Source organism: Phocoena phocoena, chromosome 13 (genome assembly GCF_963924675.1).
Source record: "Phocoena phocoena chromosome 13, mPhoPho1.1, whole genome shotgun sequence".
Lineage (NCBI taxonomy): Eukaryota > Metazoa > Chordata > Mammalia > Artiodactyla > Phocoenidae > Phocoena > Phocoena phocoena.
This window is the reverse complement of record NC_089231.1, coordinates 21,308,261-21,332,628: the sequence shown is the minus strand read 5'-3', so window position 1 is coordinate 21,332,628 and position 24,368 is coordinate 21,308,261. Positions and strand designations below refer to the sequence as shown.

Below are 24,368 nucleotides of genomic sequence, written 5' to 3'. Positions count from 1 at the left end.
CAGCAGATTTCAAGTCACTAGTCACATAAGAAAAGGCCTGGAGAGAAGTGTCGGATTGGGCAGAAATATATCACACAGCTCCTTGTTTAATAAAGGAGAAGGAAGGTTATTCATTTAAAGATCAAGTTAGCTGAAAGAGTTACTTTGGCACCAGAAGTTGGTGCAGGAAGAATTGAAACTATGGGATCAGAGAGCTATTTCTAATCTATAAATTGAATGTCCATTAGAAACCTTATTCCATAAAAGTAGGATTTCGTTGAGGTACATTTAACATGGAAGCCTGAATTGATAAAAAAGTATTTTCCCCCTGTGCTATGTCATCTCTAAACCTACATTCAACACCAGATGGCTTCCTTTGTAGTCATCTGAATGTGACTACATATCAAACTATGGCTCCTTAAGGTGAAATTATCTGACTGTACTTGAAAGAACTCAATTTATTTTGGATATAGAGTTAACCCAGTTTGGCAGCAAACGTATTTTAGATTTTTGATCTGGTCAGAATCTTCAGGTATTTGCATTTAAGAGAAGACCAACGGGTTTATGTCCATTATTTCAACAACAAATTAATTCCAAAAGGCCTGGAGAGATAGAAGTGTTTTGCTCAGGGACACTAGCTGGTTTTCCAGTGTTCTCAGGATAAAAATGTAGCCCATCAAGGCTCATGGTAATTTCTATTGTCTTCCTAACAAAATCTCGCTAATCTGAATTTTTCCTTGATGTTTATCATTCCCATGATGTTTATCATGTTTATCATTCACCAGTTGTGTGTTCTGCCTAGTGTTCATTTAAACCACCTGCATTCCTTTCAAGTTTCATTCTTGCAGTTTCAAAGAGCTGTAGTAAATTTTTAGGATGTATCGAATCTTCTCAATGTCAAGGTAATACAGAGTGTTAATTATGTGTCCTAGAGCAGTATTTTAGAATTGACCCACATTTATTTGTACCTAAATAACTGGAAAAGAATAGATAAGTGTTACTAAAAATACTTGTGAGGCATCTTTTATGTGAAATAAAACCTTTAATACTATTTAGATTGTTGGTGATGGTTTGGGGCTGAAATTACCGAATAAAATTTACCCCACAGAATGCAAATGATTAGTCACGGCATAGAAACTCATTTATAAAATATTTAATTTAGAGAAAACTTTTATTCAAATTTAAGGTTTAATTGTACAATTCTAATGATTGCAGTGTAGAGGGATCTCTCATCTATTAGTCATTTCTAAATATGGTAGCATTTTCTAGAACAGACATATTTTTCCCATCTTTCTGTTGTAGTCACTATTTCTTCTTCCCTCAACCCCTAAGTTATAAAAATTCTCTATATAGGTACTCTAAGTACTTAAGAAGACCCTGAGAAACCAAGATCTAATGAAAATGTGGGTAATTTATTTCTGGTCATGAATTTTATTCTATCTAAAGAAGGAAAGTATAACGAAATCAATATCTTGCCTGAAATTGCTGTAGCATCATACGTGTATGTTAAGTAGTTCTCTGAAATGGACTAAAACTGTGTGAATGGAACGATTTGATAAGCTTGAAAATTCATGGCACTTCATTTTTATTAGTCATTAAGAAATTGTTGCCCCCCAAATAGTTTAAAGTAGTGAATTATTCCTTCCATGAGAGTGGAAAGGAAGGAGAACTATGTTAATATTCAAAGGGAATTAAAAGAAAAAGCATATGCTTCAGGCCCCATCTTTATAGTCTGCTTAGTAAATAATGATGTAGGTGAAAAATATCTAACAATAATAAGTGGTATAAAAATTGAGCACAGAGAGAGAGCACTGCAAGAAGCAGGAAAACCCATCATCGGCTTCATGAAAGACAACATTTCATGGAAGAAGGAGTGTGTGAGTTCCCTCTTCATGATCAGAAAAATGCTAAAGAAACATGTCCACAACCATCGATAAGTCATGTTCACTCATTAGTCCCAGTTTGTATTTGTGTTGAGAATCTAGTACCCCAGAGCAGTGAAAGGTATACCTAGGTCCTAAATTCTAGGAAGCAATCCTAAAATAGGAAGAATAAATCCTAGTCTGCTCATCACAAGAAAAGAGAAAGAGAGAGGAGTAGCATAGGAATAGGAAGGATTAAGAGTGTAGAAGAGGAAAGCAGGAAGAGAAGAGAATACTAAATCTCCTTCTCTCTGTATAAATATATACACACATATGTATATGTTTATGTATGATATATGTTTATGTATATTTATATTACTTATATGCATATCTATTTAAAGTTTAGTCTCAACCCCATAAATTAATTTCAAGATCCACTTATGGAAGTCATCTGAATTTTGAAAACTCTGATGTGGGCACAGATGATTCCAGGAAATCTGATGAACATGAACACCAGGGCTTAGCAGACTCAGACAGTTTTCATGGCACCAGGAAAGAAGGACTTAAAGGGAGAGGCAGAATAGACAACGTGATGTTATTTTTTTTTAACAGCTCTAACTGCTTAATTTCTATTATCACTGAGGCTTTGGGAATATTTTTGAGTTATCCTTCCATCAGAATTTTTTGGTGGCAAAATAATTTTCCATCGGAATTTTCCAGAGGTAGAACTATTACAAAATAGTTCAGGATGTAGGCAGTGGAGTCAGCCTGTCTATGTGGTTTGGAGAAGCTGCTTACACACCACAGTCTCTTCATTTCTAGAATGGGGGTAAAAGAGCCTGCTTCAAAGAGTTCTGGTGTGAATAATAAAGTGCTTAGGCTAATAAGTGGTACAGTCAGCTCTCAATAAATACTGGCTATTGGCTGGTAAATAAATACTTGATCAAAATCTGTGATAAAATTGACAACAGAATCCAAAAGAGATAATAAATGTATCTGCTCAGAGGCACTCAAGAAATATTTCTGATGTTGGTTCATTCTCAGTGAATTTGGTGAAAGAATAAATAAAGTCTAATATTACTATAAATTGTAAATAATTAATCTTAGCCCTATATACAGTGGTGACACATTCTCTGTAGGAAAGCTCTCATTTTTTCCATATGAAATCCATATCATTTTTTCCATATCTTTAATCTGTGAATATTAATGAATCCCAGCCAAGTCATCTAAACCAAGTTGCCCCTGTGAAAGATTCAAGAATTTAAAAGTTGTTTGGTACTAGAGGCCCAAATATTTAGTTAAAAATAGGAAGATAAGACAGGGAAGGGGAGAGAGGGAGGGACAGAGAGAGAGAGAGAGAGAAAGAGGAGAGGAGAGGAGCGGGTAGGGGAGAGATCTGACTTCCAAGATCATTCAGTAGAAGAACTAGGACTTGAATCCTGGGTGCCTTCCACTGGCTCTTCGATTTTTCTAGAAGGCAATGACCATCAAAGATTACAAATTCACTTTGACTTCAAGGGAAAGTTTTGCTGATGGTGGTTGGAAAGAGGAAAGTATGGTGGTTACTCAAAGAAGCAAAAATTAGCACACCTTACCCACTGAGCATAACAACAGCAAAGACAAAAATTATAATCTGTCCTTAAAAATGTCTATGAAAAATACATATTTATTTCCAAGGTGAAAAGGGGATCAAGGCTTCTACTTCCCTGTGAATTTAACCTGGATTTCAGACAATATAAATATTCAAGTTTCACATCATTTTAAGGTTCCCAGTGGAAGAAAATGACAATCACTTAAAAACATTTTTTTCTTTATTGTAGTATAGTTGATTTAACAATGTTGTGTTAGTTTCTACTGTACAGCAAAGTGAGTCAATTTTACATACACATATATCCACTCTTTTTTGGATTCCCATATAGGTCATTACAGAGTATTGAATAGAGTTCCCTGTGCTATACAGTAGGTTCTTATTAGTTATCTATTTTATATATAGTAGAGTGTGTATGTCAGTCCCAATCTCCCAATTTATCCCTTCCAACATCACTTTTTAAAATGTTCCTTTCCTACACAGTGCTTTGAGGCACCAGGTCTGAGAGATTCACTGGCGAAGGTGTGTTATATTTGTAATTTCCTTTCAATTGCAAATTTCCATCATAGAGTAATGAGTATTATGGTAATTAAGACATTAAATTAGTGTATCATGTACCCTGCTGAGAAAATAGTAATATAGTATAGCAATGCACTAGAGTAGATTATTGCTAGGACAATAGGCATGTGTCCACAGTAAAGATGATGGTCATTTTTAGTGCCCTATCACCACAGCCAGTTTCAATAGGAACGAGTCCGTCACATTAACTAAATCCTAATGAAACTCTAGAATTACACAGACACTAAGCGTTCATGTCTTATACACTGGGTTGTGTCAGTCATATGAGCTCCCCTTTATTTGCTTTATCAGCATAGTTTCCATAGCTTTATGGACTTTCCAGTGTCCTTTATGTAGGTCAATTAGATACAAACACTTATTCAGAATGTTTATTATATGCATTTTTAAAATTTTTATTTATTTATTTTTGTTTATTATATGCAAAGGTTGTTGTTTTTTACATTCTTTGTGGCAAGACACCATTAACACAACAACACACTGTTTAACTGCATTTGGCGGGGGGCAGGGGGGGCGGAGGGAGTTTATCATGTCCTACAGTAGTTCCTATAAAGTAAACTAAGGGCTTAGGGGAATTATTTGAATTACAAACATTTTCAATATTTGTTTCGAAATCAGAGAAGATGTTAGCATGCAAGTTCACATCCCCACCCACTCACTTTTAATTTTTCTGTCTTTACAGTTCCACCATGGTTTTTAAATCACCCTTCCAACCTCTATGCCTATGAAAGCATGGATATTGAGTTTGAATGTGCAGTCTCTGGGAAGCCTGTGCCCACTGTGAATTGGATGAAGAATGGAGATGTGGTCATTCCTAGTGATTATTTTCAGATAGTGGTAACTATCTTTTTTCATATTCACGTTACAATCCCATTCATTGTCTACTCTGTTTTCAGTTGCTTTTCTTTCTTGGGAACAACATTCCTGTTGGGAATGTTTATGATGTATGAAGAAAATTGTTCCAATAAAGCAAATCATTTTTTAGACTTGGAATTTTTGAGCTAAAAAAGAGTCATTAAACAGTCCAGCCCCCTTGTTTTACAGACACGGTTTTAAACAAATGAAGAAAAAATGGGGGGCCTAAGACCAGTGCTTTCTAAATATTCTCATTGGTGGTTCTTGAAAAAACAGAGTTTAGAATCTAGTTCTAGACTGTATGAATCCAAGAATCTCTTACTTCTTTAAATTTGGCCCATTATAATAAAGTTTCAAGTAAGATGCGCTACTTATGAATATGGTAGTCTTACTTTGGTAATTAGGATGGTCACTCTTTGCTCCTTTGCTGCTCTTCCAGATAGGCCAGCTGATCCTCCATGAGCAGTAGAAAAGGGCAGTGATGATGGTGATAGTGACAATGGTGGTGGCAGTGGTGGAGAGGATTTGAAGACCCAGAGTTCACATCCTCTGCAGTTCTAAACTTTGGAAAGAATTGAAGCCAAGAACAGTGGTTCTTATAGTTCCTATAAGGTTTAGTGTACCTCTCTGTCCCTTCCCTGGAGAGAGATAATAGGGATAATGGTGGTATATTCACTGAGTTGTTGTCCCGGTACATCGTGAGTGATCCATACCTATCATTATTATTATTGTTTTTGCTGCTACCAGCAGAATGCTTTGCTCATTTAAAAATGCTCTGTGAAAACTCTCCTTTTGGCATAGGTCAGCATCAGAGGTTCTGAATTCAAATGAATATCTGAGAAATATGAAAAGCACTTTTTAAATATCAAAGAACTTTGCAGCTAAAGAAGGAGGCTTTCAATCCATTTCTCTTATGTTTGAGATGCAGACATGACCCTGTCAAAGAAAAGTGGTCCTCCAAGCCAGGTCTCCCAGGAGATGGAAATTATAGTGTAAGTGCCCTATAGAATTCAGGCACAAGCTCTCTCCACGGCTCGACAGTGCCTCTTGCTGGTGGTCCCTCTTGCATGATCAGTCGGCTTTCAGAAACTTTCATCACCTCTTGATTCATGCATTTTGTCACATTGTAAGGGCTCTTAAGGAATACACCCGTAAAGAATATCTTTATTATGTTTCTCACCACTTACCATTTTTCATTTTTAGTTGCATTTAATTGGTTGGGAATGGAGTAAGAAAGGAAAAAAATTTAACTTTTGAATGCCACATCAATCCATTAGTTCCTTTACATGCAATGCTGTTTCCCCTATCACTGAATTAAAAATGATCTGCCATGGGGCAACTTGAAATGTGTTGTATATGCCTAAAATATATGCTACTTGCATATAGAGGAAATTGTTGAGTGCCCTTAAGGACACAGGATAAAATGAAGCATTTCATTTTTTTCTACAGTTTGAATAATCTTTCCCCCAGCATGACTTATTATAGCCAACCTACTTAAAATGTTCCTTTTCTTAAGGTAAAAAAAAAAAAGTATGGTATGAGCCCTTTTCACATTAAATTGTGCTTAAAAATATTTCCCCAATAGCTCCAGATCTGTCACACGTGTAACATTTAGCACAAATAGTAACTTATATGAGAATTGTTAATTGTAAGTTAGTCGACTTTATCTTAAGAATTTTACATCAGCTGAGAATTGACTACAAGACACTAAAAACAATTAAGTATTCCCCATGAGGTAATATTTATCTCTTAATGACTTCAGGGCAAGTGATTTAACTCGTCTCACTTACTGAACTAATTCTTACACTGTCGAAGATAAACTGAGTTACTGTAATTAAATGCTATTTCAGATCATTTTATCATCCATCCTTGAAAACTATGGTGGCCCAATTTACATAAAACAGGAGTTAACATTGGTGTGTTTTAATTTATGGATACTGAAGGTGAAACATTTCGGCCATATAACAAGAATGACATGGGTATAAAAGATCTACCATACCCTCCTCCAAATCCCCGAAAGGGCACACAATTTTAAAAGGATTTTCAGATATTTTTTTTCTTGGCAAATGTCCAGAAAATAGCCAACCTAGATTTCTTGTCCTTTAGAAGCTGCAAAGATAAGTAATTTTCGTTTCCTTTTGCTATTTTTTCCCCCTCCAGCACCCACTGAAACTATTTCCTTCAGTACAAGGAAAAGAATGAGCTTTCTTTTGATACTAACCTCTCTTTCGTCCATACCTAATAAAAGAGTTTTCTGTTTACTGCTCACTCATGGAGGATGTGCATTCTTGGGAGTATACTTTTCATGGCAGAACTAGGTTAAATTGCGGCACGTGGATTCAGCAGAATCTTGGGAATCTGTGACGTTTCCCAGATGACACAGGACATATCTGTAAGGCTGAGGACCCTCTTGGCCTCCCTTCTGGTTTCTTTTGGGAAGTTTGATTAAAATTTGTTTTGTGATCATTTGGTCACTTGGAGTTTTTTTGCTTTTTCAAATGCTTTACCTGCTTTTTCTTCTCCCTAGGGAGGAAGCAACCTACGAATCCTTGGGGTGGTGAAGTCGGATGAAGGCTTTTATCAGTGTGTGGGTGAAAATGAGGCTGGAAACGCCCAGACCAGTGCACAGCTCATTGTTCCTAAGCCTGGTAAGATGAAGTGAACCTTGCTCTGGTTCCTGTAGTTGCAGTTCTGCATGGTTCATCTGTGAAATCTGTACTGTTTTCCCTATTCTCAAAGTCAGTTTGGAATTATTGAGTTATTTAGTTAATCAGGTATGCATGTGTGTATTGATGGTATATTTGTGCTAGCAAATTATATCTATGACTATCGATATATATCTCCATCCAGTGAGATACAGTCAAGATGACGACCACTAAATTACTACCGTCTCCCCTCTTTTGTGGCCTACCTTTCTTCTTGGTGTTTCATATAAACTCTATATATGGAATATATATATATATGTAATATATATAAAATAGATAAGCATATACATGTATACATACATGCTTATTTATAGTCTTAAGTCAATGGAAGTTGGTAGAAAAATGGCAGGAGTAATCACTTGAAAGTAAAAACATTCTTCTCTTTTTTTAGAACAGATTTTGATAAGTTGTCCTTTTTTCAATCATTTATTAAGTTTTTTATTTTGTTCTGTAACCTTTTAGAGGTTTAATATGGTGGTGTATTCAAAACTAGCATAAATCTATAATAGACATGTCATGTAATATCCCCATAACAATATGATTTCCAGAAAGCAAGCGAACAGACAAAAACAAACACAAAAATCCCAGCTGGTCAGCTACTCTGAAATGTGGTTACACTAAAGAAGGTCAAAAACATCCCTTCTCTCTTTTTATTCTTCTTTTTTTTTTTTTAAAGCAGGGACTGAACACTTGTTTCTATAGATCAGAATACCTTAAAATATTAATACCTCCTCATGAAAGGCTTTCATACCACCTATTGATTATGTTAATTTCAACTTTTTTAGGCCAGTTTCCTTCCTCTTGACTCAACCTTGTCTTAATCTTTCCCTGCTTTAATTTTAATTTTAATAGAAAACAGATTTTCTGTTTAGAAACAGTAATTTTAATAGAAAACAGAAATTTCTATATAGCTACTGAAATATATGAGACATAGTCTTTCTTTGGCTTCTGTCATTTACAGTGTGCCTATTGAGGCCTTATATTTTGTGCATCTCTAACCAATTATCTGAAGATGCTCAGACTCTCATAATAATGCTCACAGCGATGACTTTCTCTGCTTTTCTTGATTAAAACAAAAAAGCAACCATAGAACCGCAGTCCCAGATGAGTAAAGGAATGAAAGGAACTATTTAGGAATTTGAAGGTACCATTAATTCTTGTTCAAGATCACCAGTTTCTCTGATGGACTGTTTGTTTTCCCTCCATTTAATGTGCCTTACATGTGAATGTGACCTCATTTGTGTGACTAAATACATTCTCTTCCGCCAAAAGAGTAATGGATAAGGAGGGGAAAAGGAACCTCTAAAACCAAGGTCTCTAATGTGAGCCATGGTTTAAAAACTCTGTGCTGTCTCATTAGCAACGACAATATGGCAACATTTACACTAATACTGATTGCTACACAAGTCACAGAATAAGAGAATTCTAGTTAACATTGATTTCCATGTAAGGCCATAAAGCTGAGGAAAATGCAAGATAAGTAGTCCTGTATTTCTAAAGAGAAGTATGAGGTACATTCTCCTATCATTCCCTTTAACTGCCATTAGGGATGGAGGATTCTTTGAAGTGTTGAAATTCGTAGGATTAGACAGACATCATCATGGTGTTTTCTTTCCCCCACAAGTCAAGTTGTGGAGATACCAAGAAAACCCCTTGAACAGAATATGTATGTGTGTGTGTGTGTGTGTGTGTGTGTGTGTGTGTGTGTGTGTGTGTGTGTGTATGTGTTTTACTGTCTTGCAAAAATGGAAAATGGGCAACTTACCCTGACTAAAAGCTGTCTGGAGCTGCCCACAACTGCAGGAGGAGAAAGGGGAAGGCAACAGTGGGGAGAAGCTCGATTTCCACCTTTGGGAAGAATGAGGGTGTGAGTTGCACTTGAAGAAAGCAGGGCGGAAGACATCTTGAAAGGCCTTGCCCACAAGGTCCTGGCTGCTAAGGCTACAGCCACCAAAAGACACTAGAGGGACACTGGCTGGAACGGAGCTGAGCTGGGAGCTGGTGCTGAAGACTAGCCAGATCCTGCAGTGCCTGCTGCAGGAAGGGGTCCAGGGCGGGGCTTCCTAGGTTGGAGGGGCCTCTGAAGAACACAGAGCTGCTCCCCAAAAAGAGGCAAGTGGATGCCTTCCATGACTGTGGACTCTCAAGAGCACAGGCTAAGAAAAACAGCCTTTGTCTCTTTACTGCAAATCCATCCTCTCTTTCTACCCTGGAGAAACCCTAAGCAGAGGGGGAAAGAATAGACCCAAGAGAATAAAAAAAATGGTGACAGACAGTCCCATTGCCTCTTCCCCATTTTTGGTCTCAGGCCTACTCTGGGAGGAGGGGAGAAACTGTAAATTGAACATTAAGTTAATGTCTTGATTTAGATCTCACTGGTGTGTGTGTGTGTGTGTGTGTGTGTGTGTTTGGTGTTGTTGTTGTCATTATTGTTTTTAATATCTGCAAATAAGGCTTTTAAAATATTTTAAGGTGCCCTTAGGACCTGAGGGTTGACCCAACTTGTTATCGGGGTAGGAAATATATCCGATAGAGTGTGTTTGAAAGTGGATGACGGGAGAGAATAAAACTGTTCCCCCTTGATATTCCAATAGCTCAGCTCATTCAATAAACCAATTATAGGCATTCAACTTCATTTACACCAGGCAGCTCTGAGTTCAACAGGTAGCTCTTTATTAACAGTATCTTGCCTTGCACTCAGGCCCTGATTCATTTGGGTCTCTGTGACCACAAAAGAGAAGGCGCCCCTCGGCATAAATGTCAGTTACCTTCTGGCTAGGGCAAACCTTGGAGAATCTTGATAATTCTTTCTTCTCCCATCTAGATGGTAAAATGTTGTCAGCGGATTCTACATTCTTGGTCGGTGTTTACTGTATCTGGCATTGGATTAGAATGAAGACCAAACTCTGAAAGCGTGACAGAACACCATTGTGACTGTCTTACATCCCCTCCTTGTAAATGATGGATTGCTTTTTCCTGGCCATTTAATCAGGTCTTAAAATAATGCCTCTCCACCTCCGCAGAGGTGCAGTGTAGGCCATGTGCACAGATGGTGGAGAGGCCAGCTATAAATATAAACTCAGCAATGAGGCTGACCTTGGTGGGAAGAACAGAGCCCTCTCTGTTTAAGTTCCAACAATAAACGGTCACCATATATTTTGAGGCACATCGTGAGTCTGCACTGACCAGCTGTTCAGCTTTGGTCTGTCCACATGCTTGCGGCAGAGTTTCTCTTGACAACCATAACAATCTGCTTCTAACTGACGTGCACACAATGGCCTGGTAGAGCCAGTGCCCATTGTTGGTGGATATTTACATAAGCCTAATGAAGTTTCAACCTAGTCTTTTCTATATAGTTAGTTATTCCCTCTTTAGCAATTAGTGACTTAGGAAAGAAACATCATCTACTAAATTAAATTGAGTTAATGACTTGTTTTTCTTTCCAGAAGATAAATTTTGGGAAAATACTGAAATGTGTACACCGTAACTTGTGAAATATATACACGATTTCCTCTAGATGAAGATCAGTGGTGCTTAAAAAAATCATTATACTAGAGGAGGTGCTATCAGTAATGGTTTCTATCTGATACTCTAACACCACACACACAGTTCCAGACTGCTGACCATCTCTCTGTATACCTAACACAAACATGAATGCACACACACACTCGTGCACCCACAGACAGTGGTCTGCACACTTAAGAAGACTTCGCATATGCTTCAAAAATACTTTAGCCATATTATGTAAGCGGTGGTGAGTGCGAGTTAAGATATTTTATCTGATATATATCACTTGTATTGCCTATTCGTCTCTTCTAAGAGCTAAGGAAATGTTTTCTTGTTATTTGTTTTAGTTTTATTTATTATTTGGCGAGGGACATTGGTTAAGAAGTCCTCTTTCCAAAAGAAGATTGACTGTAGCCCTCCAACTCTACTGTTCAGTGAACAGCCCAGACAAAATGTGCCAAGAATCAATGTGTTAGGCATCACAAGAATAAGGTGTTTCAGTAGCCAGATGTGCAAACAGGTAACCAGTACCTTAGGATCTGGTTGACATAGCAGATGCTGATGAGTTAGTTACCCTTGAGTCTCATCCAGTGAACTGGAGTGTGGGTAAGTAGTAATTAAATTAAGACTATCGGGTAGCTAGAAGGAAAAGTGAGCATACTTTCTGGTACTGGTGGGGCAGCGTGGGAGCACAGAGAGCAAGGCAGGAACAAAGATAAGATAGACGGAAGATATGAGTTATCTCTGAGTTAGCGATTCTGGTTCTAGTTGCTAGGTAGCATTATGTTTCCAGGCCATGGTCTTCAGTGCAGGTAATTGGAAATACCTAACTGCTGGGCAGAGAAGAAGAGAGGGCCAGGGAACTGGGAATGCAGCTGTAATCAGGGCATATGTAGTCTGGAATATTTTAAATTTAATGGCAGAAATGGGTGAAGATAGAATAAAGTCGCCATGGGAAGAAATAATGTATTCTTCATATTCTATGCACAAAAAGGTTATGTGTTCACAAATGAATAAATGCTCTTCTAAATATTTCCTAAATGTAGATCTGCTTGGGCAAGGTACCAAATCATGCCTTCCATTGAAGAAATATGTATGGGATGTGTGTCTCATGTTAACACTGAATATTTTTTTAATGCTGGTTTTGTGTTTTTCCTCCAATATTGATGGCAAAATAGAGTTTCCCACTGTAGGAGGGGAATATATTGGTTTTGCATTTAGTAAAATAGTGAGCTACTATCAATTCCTTGTTCTCCCCTGGGAAAGGTTACTGATTACAAATGCTGTAGAATTTTAAACATTGTATTAAGGCAGTGTATTATACATTAGCAGAAGTATTAGGTCCAATCATAAACATCAAGGCATAACATCAAAAGTGCTTTTGACGCCAAAAACTTGGCCTCTGTGTCCCAGTGCTGAATCAAATCTCAGAGACAGAGTTTTGGGTGAAATAGGAAAGAATAGCTTTATTGTTTTGCCAGGTAAAGGGGCCCACAGCAGGCTCCTGCCCTGGAAAGCTTTGTGTCCCCACCCGGGAGGATTTGGTGAGTTGCTGGTAAGATTAGGATGTGTGCAGGGCCTGCACTCCTTTATTCTGGTGTCAGGTAATCTTTTGATGAGCTTCTCTGGTTCCTTTAATCTGGCCTCCTCGGGTGGTCTTCTCTCACATGGAGGATGCTGACATCTTCCATTTGTTGGGTCTTAGTTCTATAAAGGGCTTAAAGGCAGTGTTATGTGTATCCCTTGAGGCAGCACCAGGACCCTGCCCCAAGGCTGCACTATTGTCTCTTGACTGTTCCTCCCTTGTCTCTGCATCCCCTCCCTTCCCTGATTAGCAACTGTTCGAATTTGCCCTTTGGAACTCAGGGAAGGTCATGGAGGCTGGAGTCTGTTCCTTACAAGAAATGGGGAACATGAAAAGGCTTCCGTGCCCAGGAACCCCACAGGGTCCTGCTAGGTTTCACTTTGGATCTGTTTTTGTGACTTGTTCCGTATCAATAGGAGAGGAATACCTTGAAATCCAAATGGGCAAGAGGAATATGTGGGTGCGTACTCATACGGTGTATATTACCTGCAGCTAGTTAAAAGTGTTTCTTACTAAATGTGGACTCTTATATAGTAACTTCAGTGAGATTGTGTGAAACAATGAAAATTGTACAATTAGTTGTGACACTTCAAGATCTGTTAGAATTTAATGTCAGTGTAATAGCACTGTGTAAGAGAGATTGTTACTAACTCTCAAGTGGTGTACTTTTAAATCTGATATTAGTCACTGGAGGTCAATTAAGTTGAATTTTTTTCTCTTATTATGAGAAGAGTTACTATGATTTAAGTGCTCGGTATTATTTTGTGTGGGATCAAATTATTCCTGGAGTTCTGTAAATAATTTAGAAGAGCCAATTCCATGTATTGGACTAATATATTGGTGGACCCAAACTAGAAAATGAGTCATTAGACAGTTTCCCTCACACAAACTGAGATGCTCATTAAAACTACGTTCTCTTTAGAGTTCCATCATTGAGTTTACGTGAATGAAAGTGCAACTTAATATTTTTGAAACTTGTTTCCAGTGATGATTATAGTGATTATAGCTCATAAGCTTTCCACAAACATTTTCCCTTATAAGCCTTAGTAATTAACTGTAGCTATACAGAACCGATTTTTTTCAAGGAAGTTATTAATGTCCGTATATGTATGTGGCTGTGAATTTGTTCAGTGTACTGAAAAATTATTTCGCTAGCTAAGATAAAGATAAAAATAAGAGGAAGGTAATGTCTGCTCTTTTATTTTCTACCTCGAAGTCTCCTTTCCCTTAGAGAAATGTTGACGCTCAAACTAGCACTTTCCCTGAGGGGTTCGACGATAGCCGAAGTTTCACATTTGATTTTTTACCATGTGCTATTCACGTAGTCTATGAGATGTGGACACATTTCATGTCCACATCCTTCTCTAGTTTATCTATAGAGATTTAAACTATATTGGAATATAGAATATAATGAACAGAATCTTAGACAATATGGCCTAACCTTTCCAGGTCTCCATTTCCTCAGCTTTAAAATACAATAGATAATTGTCTCAAAGATTTAGTGCAATAAATGTATGTCAGAGGGGTTTGTAGGCTGTAAATTGCTACACAAATGTTAGCTATTATAAAGTCTTCCACTGGTTTATTTAGTCTCAAGAAAAACAGGAGGCGTTTCTTGGGATGGATACAATGATAGCTATCTTCTAGCATATGTTTCCATCCTCCAAGAAAAGAATTAATAAACAAATATTTCAGGGACAGTGGCAATTTGAAGTTTAGGTTTTTAGACCAGTGGACAAGGTGAAGGGAAAAGGTTTATTTCAGAATGCCTGCACTGGAGAGGTTTGTAGTAGGGTTTACAGTATCCCTTTAATGACGCTCATTCCAATTTTATGTTGGCAGAGGTTTCTCAGCAAATAAAAACTCGTCACTCACCTTGTCCTTCATTCAGCATGTGCTTCAAGTAGGAAGCTAGCTCAGTGCTAATCAAGAGGATATGGCAGACTTTGAAATTAGAGATGAATTCTACAGTAATATGAAGTATCCTGAGAGCAGTGATAACTGTAAATCCATACAATATGAAAGACTTGATAGATTCATAAATACTGATCACATCAGACTTTGGTGGTAAACACACCAGAGATTGTTATTCCAGAGCTTTTTAAAATCCCCGTTGTGGGGAAGTAGAAAAGAAGAATCCTGATTTTTATACTGAACCCAAAGGATCTTGTTCTTGTATTTCTGCCTTTTATTTATAAATCATCGTTTGATAATAGATGTGCCTGGACACACACACTACACACACATACAGATATTCCTTCCGATATATTAGTATAAGAGAATTTTAAAGTATCAAGGTAATCATTAGTAGGAGGTATATATAATTTAATAGCTAAAATTCTATAGATGTAATTTTTAACTGATTATCAAAGTGATAATAATCAACGTTGATAGGACTACAATGAAATAGTACTCATATACACAGTTTGAAGGAATGGATTACAATGTAGTCAACAACATAGGCCTCAGATGATTCCACAGGAAGCTTTGAAGCTGGGTTAGCTACTCAGGGTACTCTACCCCCAGAGATGGGTATGACCTTGAGTGAGGTAGTTCTCTTTAGCTGAAGGCAGTTACTGGAGATGGATTCTGTAGGGAGCCATCAGCCACCATCACTTTCTCCAGCTGGAGGAGTAAGTGCCACCACAGTCCATGAAAGGGAGATCCAGACGGTACAGCACCCTATTCACTACAGTCTCCCGCTGTGCCACTCAAACCTATCTGCTTCATGTAACAAATTCTAGAAATAACTATTCCAGGATACAGGTTGGTCTTATTCCCTGGGGGAAAAGGAAGGTTAATGGGATGAACTACAACCCTCACCAGTACAACTACAGCTGGTCTCAGGGCTGCAATTGGTGCTCATCACTTTCTTCCTCTCACCCTCAGCCAACATCTCTGCTCATCTGTATGGCTTAGCGGATGGAATGACCCAAACTCCTATTCCTTCGCAAGTCATAGAACTTGTAGTAGTCTATTTACCGTCAAAATTGGGGAAGAGAGTACCAAGAGACACTCCAGTAGATCACCTGGGTGCTAACCACAGTCATCCCTGTTTCCTGCTTCCCCCTGATGATCTGGTTAATTATTCTCTCCTTGCCTGCTGGTATTTTGGCACAAGAAGCCTGAAATGACCAGGAAGCAATGATAGCTCAAAGGTCAATGATTAAAGTATTCCTCCTCTGGGAACTAGGACTTCTAAGTCCTAGAGTTTCAGGGATGAGAAACACAGATTCCCAAATGGGTCACCGGGAGTGATGGTAAGCAGGGTCGCACCTACTTCAAACTCTTTTATCCATTTACTCTACCTTTGGGGACATGGCACCATATACTGATCATTCATTTTGTGTATGTACCTTACTCTAGAGGAAGGCTCTTCATTTTTTTAGGATATCGTCTTCAGTCTCAACCCATTGCTCCTTCAAAAGACTGTACTTAGGCTGTATCACGTTAGCGGCTTCTCAGAGGTTGGTATGTGATAGGATGAGGGGATCCCATGGTCGTGTATTCATGCCCACACCCCTTTTGCTGTTAAGTGTGTTATTTGATCTTCTGTAATATTATGCATGATCCCATGTCTGTGGCTCAGAAACTTTGGGAGCTCTCAGTACTGCAGGCTGAAGCCTTGAGAATAAGAAAGGTGGAATATGTGTATAGTCCAATCAAGATGAATTTCTTTGCAGAGTAGAAGGAGTTCAGTATAAACAACTTGCTACCAAAAAGTTAGTCGGTCTCCTCAAGGAACATTGTTTTATTGGGTGCTCTGCATCGGTCTCTTGACTGGTAGATTGAATGTATGGCAGCTCCAGTAGCTGCTGGTGAGGAGCGGCAGCTTTGTCGGGTTTGAGCCCGTGTTGAGCAATGCACAGGTCCAATCCCTGCCGCAATAGCCTCTAAATTTGTGCACCTTTGATGTCACCACTGGAGCCTGGCTGATATCACCTGGCCAGATTGTTCCATCTAATTGATTGTGCTTCTTTCACGGAGGATACAATCTGGTGTTTAGATGTTTTCAATGAGCAATAATCGTGCCTGGGATAAACTTCATTGACTACATTGCACAAAGCTCGAGGTTTAGATGTGATTCAGAGATCTTTATAATACTTGATATTCACTCCCAGAGGCCCATCCAAATCTTTTCCAAATCTCCATGTCCCTGATCTTTCAATCACTATCCCTCCAGACCCCTGGTCAATCAGCCAAGCCATTTGACTTTGCTCATAATCTATATGTATATTCTTACTCTGGGCCATTTCTCTCTTCATGTAAGGTAGATGACCTGGTATATCAAACATTCTGCCTATTGAGAAAAGCTCTCAGACTGCTCTCTTTCAGGGCTTTCCCTAAGAGGGGCAGCCATCTCTTCTGACTGCAACCACAAACCCACATAGCAAGCTGACAAAGCTTGGCCTTTTTCCTCCTCAGTCACTTGGTCATAAGTGTGAGTCAAGGGGGAAGTTCCTTGGACAGCAGTGATTGAAAATATGGTGGTCAGGGACACCTGCCATTATGCCCTCTGGTCATGCTTGAGCCTGATACCAAATATAACGCTTTCGTCTGATGATGGTGCTGCATGAACCTTTGACTCAATGCATCTCAGGGAACTCAGCTCAAGATGAACAATGCTCGCCAGCTGATTATCCAATAGTTGGGCATTCTTACTCCAATAGGGTCCAGTATTTTGTCAGAATCCATTATATAAATGGTGTGTAATTCTCTACTGCAGGTGGCCTGATTTTACAACAGAACCCTAAGGGTTTATGTTGTGATTCCTCTATCAGGGTCTGCTGTCTTCTCTCCATAGAACATTTTTTCTACCACCAATGCCTCTAATACTACGGCGTCTACTAGGTTGTGTAGCCTAAGTGGCAGAGCCACTTGCATCATGGCCTGGACCTGCTATAATGTCGGTTTTTACTCTGGAAACCCTACTCAAAGACAACACCCTTTCACATTACTGAGTAAATAGGTCAGAACAGAATGTGCTGCCTGCACAACCCAGATGCTTAAGAGGCATTGTGATTCCTTCTTAGTGTTTGGAGGTACCAGATATGATGATGTGTCCTTACCTATAGGACATGTCTTGCCATGCCGCAAATCACAGTGCCTCTAAAATCTTTACTGACGTTATAGGCCACTTTATCTCCATAGGGTTTGTCTCTCACTACTGGAATGTATATTTTTTTTTACCAAAGCCTTCCATGTATTTGCCATTTCTTGCTCAACTTGTCCGGTGAACATGCTGTCATTAAGATAATGGACAAGTGGATTATGCTGCAAAATATCTGGATGGTCCAGGTCCCTTTGGACTATATTAAGACAGACATGGGAGAGTTAGCATAGCTCTGGGACTGAAATGAATGAGAAAATGTTTTGGTTATCCTTTCTTACAGGGATAGAGAAGAACACATCACTATGGCTAAATGTGACTGGCGGTCATTTGCATTTCATGCAAAGATATAGCATCTGGTATAGCAGATGCAGTGGGAACCACCACTTAGTTAAGTTTGTGGTTGTCCCCTGTCATCTTCTAGGTGTGATCTGATTTTTGTAAGGGACCAGATAGGGGAATTAACTTAGAATGTGATAGGAATTACCATTCTTTAGGACTTTAAGAGTGGCAGTCACCTCCGCCCTTCCCCCCAAGATGTGATATGATGCAGTGATAAATGGAATATAAATAGTGAAATATAAATATATAGTGGAATAAATATAATATGTATATAAATAGTGGAAACAAATATAAGAAGTTAGAATATAATTTTTGCACGCAATATGGGTCCCAACTTTTAAAACAAACAAATCTAAATCTATTTCTATATTTGTAATAAAACTATAATTTTTATTTTAGAAATCAAAATACATGGATGCAAACAGTATCAAACAGCAAGCAATATACACTAAAGCATTGCAAGCGTTTTAGAAATGTGAGTGTGATTTTGCCTTTAACTTCAGGCCCCAGAGAAGCTACTGGGAGTATTCTCTACCCCTTGGGACACTTAGGAGGCCTTAGGAATAAGACTTTTGTATTTTAGTATTTTCAGTCTCGTAAGAAACTTAGAAACATAAGAAAATAAACACTATTTTAACTTATGGAAAATAACATGCCAACAGAGCTATCATCAGTCCTATTTAGAGTAAGATTTATATAAATACAGACCCAAAGGAATACACAGAGAGAATAACATATTCTAGAACATTCTTGTGTTGGGTACTGTGTGCTAAGCATTTTGTATGCATCATTCCTTTCACTTCTACAATAATCCAGTCTAGAATATATTGCTATTCTCATTTCGAATGTTAGAAGGTTGTGCCCCAAAGAGGACCATGCAATATAAAATAGCTACAAAGTGGTAGAGCTGGATTTGAAAACACTGTTGAATCTTTGTTAGTGAGTAGTAGCACGCTGAGTTTGGGCTTTACAATCACATATTAATTGATTCCTCTCAAGAGTCCTATGGAGGAGATAGAATTGTTTTCCCCTTACTTTGTGGGTGAGGAAACTGTGGCTCAGGGAAGGTAATTAACTTACCAAGGCCACACAGCCAGTCAGCCCTCTGACTTTTGCACTTAACTTCCTCATCCACTCTGCCATGATGTGACTGACCACCATATTCTGTCCACCACATGGAGCTTTGTCAGGTGAATGGGTGATATTTAAGATTTATTTGAATCTAGTCAGACTGGTTTGGGAATTATTGTTAGAGGAGAAAAGCTTGGAATTAATTAAAATTTCTAACACTGTGCCACTCAAATGATCTCTGTCCAGATTCCCACTGTGCTAGAGGTCATTACTAAGTGTGGGTCAGTTATAATATTGTCTTAAGAGTCTTAAAGGTAAACATCACATAATCTTTGCTATTCAGGAATCCATACTTTAACCAAAAATACACTTGATGCAACTAATCTTACTTATCAAATACAGTTAAGACAGAGTGACTTGTAGGAGTGGGGGAACAGTGCATGGAGAAAGAATCCATAAGGATCAACAATCCCATTAAATGTAAATAGTCTAAGCACTCTAGTTAAAAGATAGAGATTGTCTGGTTGGATAGAAAGACCCAACTCTATGCTGCCTACAAGAAGTCCATTTCACATATGAAAACACAAATATGTTAGAAATAAAAAGATGAAACAAGATGTATCATGGTAACACTACAAATAAATAGATAAGAAAAAAATTTAACCTGGAGTTTCTATACTAATGTCAGGCAAAATAGATTTCATGGCAAGGAATATTATCAGAGATAAAAAGTTGATTTCATAATGATAAAGGTTCATTAATCAAGAAAACATAATCCTCAATGTGAATGCAACTGATACTAGATCTTCAAAATACATGGAACACAACTGACAGAACTGCAAGAAGAAATAATCTACAATTATAATTGGAGAGTTCAACACTCCTTTGTCAATAACTAATCAAACAAGTTGACATAAAATCAGTAAGGATATAGAAAATTTAAACAACTCTATCAACCAGATTGACCTAATTGACATTTCTAGAACACTCCACTGAACAAGAGCAGAATGAATACTCATTCTTCTCAAGTGCACACAACATTTTCCCAGTTAGAGCATATCCTGGATGTACAAAAGAAGTCTCAGATGGACCTGGAGGGTATTATCCTTAGTGAAGTAAATCAGACAGAGGAAGACAAAAAAACAAAAAACAAAAAACAGACGGAGTGACTTGTCATGGTGTTTTAATTGTTCAACATTTATTAAGCACGCTGAAAATGTATGAAGACTCACATAACAAATACAAATTAGAGATAGTAGATGCCATTCAAAGGAAGTTCAATTCTTTATATTTATACTCCTTAAATTCTAATACAGCTAGTGCTTGGTGTATTTTTGTTTGTTGTTGTTCTAACCCTATTTTTAGTACCCCTTGTCACACAGAATGACAAGGCTTCAATTGTTTTGAAAAGTTCTTTCACTTATTGTCTCATTTTGTTCCCAGCTTTAGGTGAGAAGCTCCAGGTTAAAAAATAGGCTTAAAATATTTTTTTTCAGATCGTCTACTCATGGGTCTTTAACCTATAGTGTCGTTCCATCAAAAAAACAATAGTTAATAAGCCTAAATGATTAGTGCATGCTGTGCACAGCTGTCTTTGTTATTTTGTGTTGACAGATATCCACCAAGGATCTATAGATGACCTTAACTTTCTCTGACAATATTGACAAAATATATATACCTATTTAGTTGATATCTGAGTTTGAATATTGTGGAACATAAGAAAATTCAGTTGAAATGAAAAATAACCCATCCTCAAAATAAAACATGCATCATTATAAAGCAAGAAAAATCAAACAGAGAAGTGAGTTTTCCATATTTTCTGTTATTTTTGAGTGCCGGTTCTTATTTAAATAAAGATCTCCCTGATAACCAGACAAAATATTCTTTAGTTCTGAAAGATGTGGACTGAGTGTATGTATATAAAAACGTACAAAAGCAGAATAGACTATCTTGAATAGAGAAGAATGATTCTTTCTCTAAATGATTTTCTTCTAATAATATGGCACTTATTTGGGAGAAGAAAGAAATAAAAATACTATGTAGCATATTTTATATCCTTCTCTTGCCTTGTCTTCTTGATTTCATAAATAGAAAGAGACATGAGATAACAAAATTGGTGGCCCAGACATAAGTCTTTGGATCTCATGAATTTCATATCCAATTTCTGGCATACAGACTACCTGCTTTCTTTTCATATGTCTGCCTTACTTCTCATTATTTAATATGAGCCTTTGAGCCCAATTCTGATCAGATATTTTAGGTCTTTAACACGCTTGCCTAGAAAGGATATTGTGACCCTTGGGGAAATTCAACTGAATGAAGTGGTAAATGCCTTTTGCTTTTTATATCAGGAACAATAACAACAATGATAAAACCTCATACCAAGTAGATAGTTTCTTGCATATAAAACGTTATCGTAGAATAAATTATTCCTATTTTCTGAACGCAGATGCTAAGTGGTTGCTCAAGCTTCTAGTCTAATAGTGAACTTTGAAGTAGAACAAATCATTACCATGAGTTCCAGGAGTATATTCATACAAGAGGTAGGGCTAGCACAATGAAGAGCTTAAGCAACTCTTCTGTGAATCAGAGGAACCCATCTCTGAGGATGTGGGAGCTAAGCTAAGATGGACGTTGAAGAAGGAGTATGATTTTTGCCAACCTGTCCAGAAGGGCAGAGAAATGGCTGGTAGAAGACATGTTACACCCAAAGCCTAGAGAAATAACACAGAAGCAGAAGTATATATTCAGAGAAGTATGTGTGGTTCAGTAAGATGGGAGAGATATGCAGGGGCTGAATCACAGTCTGTCTTTCAGAATAGGGCAAAGAAAGTTGGACTTTTTGTCTAGGCTATATGTGGGATGTTGGGGGCTAGGATGTAAAAGATAGGCGTGCTCCTACTGGTGTTTTTAAAAGATAACTCTGGAAGCAGTGTGGATGACAGCTGGGTTAACAGTGGCAGGAGGCAACACTAGAAATAGAAAAACTAATCAGGAAGGTATATCGTCCATTGGTTAGGCAAGAGAGAATAAGGCCATCTAAAACAACAGTACAAAAAGCGTGAAGGTCTTCAAAATGTGGAGATTACTATGAGTATGTATGGATGCATTAGGGATCTGGGATGATTCCTAGATTCTTGGTTTAACTGTATAGATGGTAAAACCATTACTTACAAAGGGCAGAAGACTAAGAAGAGTGATTTAGTGCCTTTAGACAGAAAGAACCTGGCTAGTGAGTTCCTTGAGGGTGCCTGTCTTTGCATTTCAAGCACCTGGTAAAAGACCTAACAAGGGCAGGCTCTCAATTACTCACTAGAAGGCCTGAAAGCAAATTCTGTTTTCCTGCTTAAGCGACAATACCAGTGATTTAGTAAAAGATGAAGCAAAGGAGGTAAATGTTTAAAAAGGTCTCAAAGCATATAATTGAAAAATTTATAATCAAAATAGGCAAAATTAATAGTCTGACTGAAAAGGAATGTTCTGCTGTGTGTATTTGAGAGATTGGAGCAGAAGGAAAGATGAATGCAAAATGTTTTGTAGTATCCCCAGAGGGAAATAATTATGGTCTGAACTGAGTAGCAGCTCCGTTCATGGAGAGAAAGATAAATCCAGAGAATACTATGGAAGAGGAAATGCTTAGCAGTTTGCATTTGAACTGAAAAAGAGATTTCACTGCTGACTGGGAATCCTGTAGGTTATTGGCATTGCTGCTGGTGACGAAAAGCTTAAGGGAGAGTATGACGGAGCCTTATCATGCACCCTAAGTTCCTTGATAGGCTATAAGTGAGCCATTCTCCTACTGATGAGAGGATTCCTCCTTGCTGGACATTTTTTTTTACCCAGCTCTGAGGAAGGGACTCATTGTACTGCCATCTTGGAAGGAATTAAAGGGCTATGCATTAACATAAGATAACCATTGAGAACATACTGTCACCACCAGGACCAGAATATATTGATTTGATTATCCCTTAACTATCAGAAGGATATAAATGATCACTTCTTTTTCTTCTCTCTCCTCTTTGTCTCTCCTTTCTGTGGCAGACACAGATTAGAACTGTGAAATAGATTAGAAGTGGAAGGACTAAGTTTGGTTCTTCGCCACCTGAAAATATTCCATGTAATTTACCCTGACTATCCTTGTTAGAGTGTTAAATATCGACTAAACAGTTTAATATGGATTTATGTAATGAGTTCACAAATTGATTTTGCAGAGTACGCTTGCTTTAGGAAATAAGCATCTATTCACGTGGCTTGCATGCCATACCTGTATGTTTTGAAATGATGAATGGATTTTTTTAAATGATAAGGATTCTAATTTATGATCATTTTATCATCCCAATATTTAAAAAGCTCAGAGTCCAAAACAAAAAAAAAAACCAATGATTTAGAAGCTCCAGCTATCTCCCAGGGGAAGTAGTCTCTATAGGGTAGCAGTGCTAATATCTGAGTAGCAGTATTAAACAAAAAAGACTTTCACCCTATGTCTGCGAAACCTCCACTTTCTCTTTTCCCTGTGCAAGAAAGTCTTATGTACCTTATTTAAACATTAATTATTTAGCCTGAATTGTCTGCAGCTCATTTGTAAAATAAAATTCCTTGCAAGTTTGAAGATGAATCCAAGAGAGGTGTCTCTCTCATGCGGGTCCCCTCCTTCCCTATCTCGGGTGGCCAAATTTGATGTAATTGTAATTGGTGATGGGGTGGCGATGACAGTGTCAGCCAATCATTCTAGGCATGGCTGCTAAGATTTGTAATTATAATGTCCTTTATTCCCATTTAAATTCAGCAGTATCTTCACATTACTATTCTTTCTCTTAAAACATGGAAATTTGGATATGGAGGTTGGGGATGGTTAAGAGAAAGGGTTTTGCTTTCTTGAAATCTATACTTTTTCACAGTCTGTCCCATTTCTCTAAGGCACCAGAGACAGGGGAGGCCAGCTATCAGGAATGGTAATTTACAGTCTAAGAGTGCTTAATCTAAAATCTGTCCTTGTCGAAGGAGAGGATGTTGGTCCCCATGCAGCAGTAATGGGAATTTTATTTTGGCATAAGCTTCAATGGGGGCTTTCAAATTGTATTCTTTAAACTACCCTGTCCTTATCAGTTTATGCAATGTACAAATCTTGTGGGCCTTCAACCTCGTTCTACTTTTAAAATAGAAATCACTAAATGTAAACTCTGAAAAT

General features: G+C 37.9%; 1 protein-coding gene across 1 annotated transcript in view; it reads left to right on the top strand.

The window, feature by feature from the left end:
- Positions 1–24,368, top strand: part of DCC (DCC netrin 1 receptor) — a 771,692-nt gene that overhangs the window by 285,858 nt on the left and 461,466 nt on the right. Inside the window, exons 6-7 of the mRNA XM_065889420.1 lie at positions 4,688–4,842; positions 7,388–7,508. Coding sequence (XP_065745492.1) covers positions 4,688–4,842; positions 7,388–7,508 — 276 coding nt within the window. The remainder of the gene's footprint in view (positions 1–4,687; positions 4,843–7,387; positions 7,509–24,368) is intronic.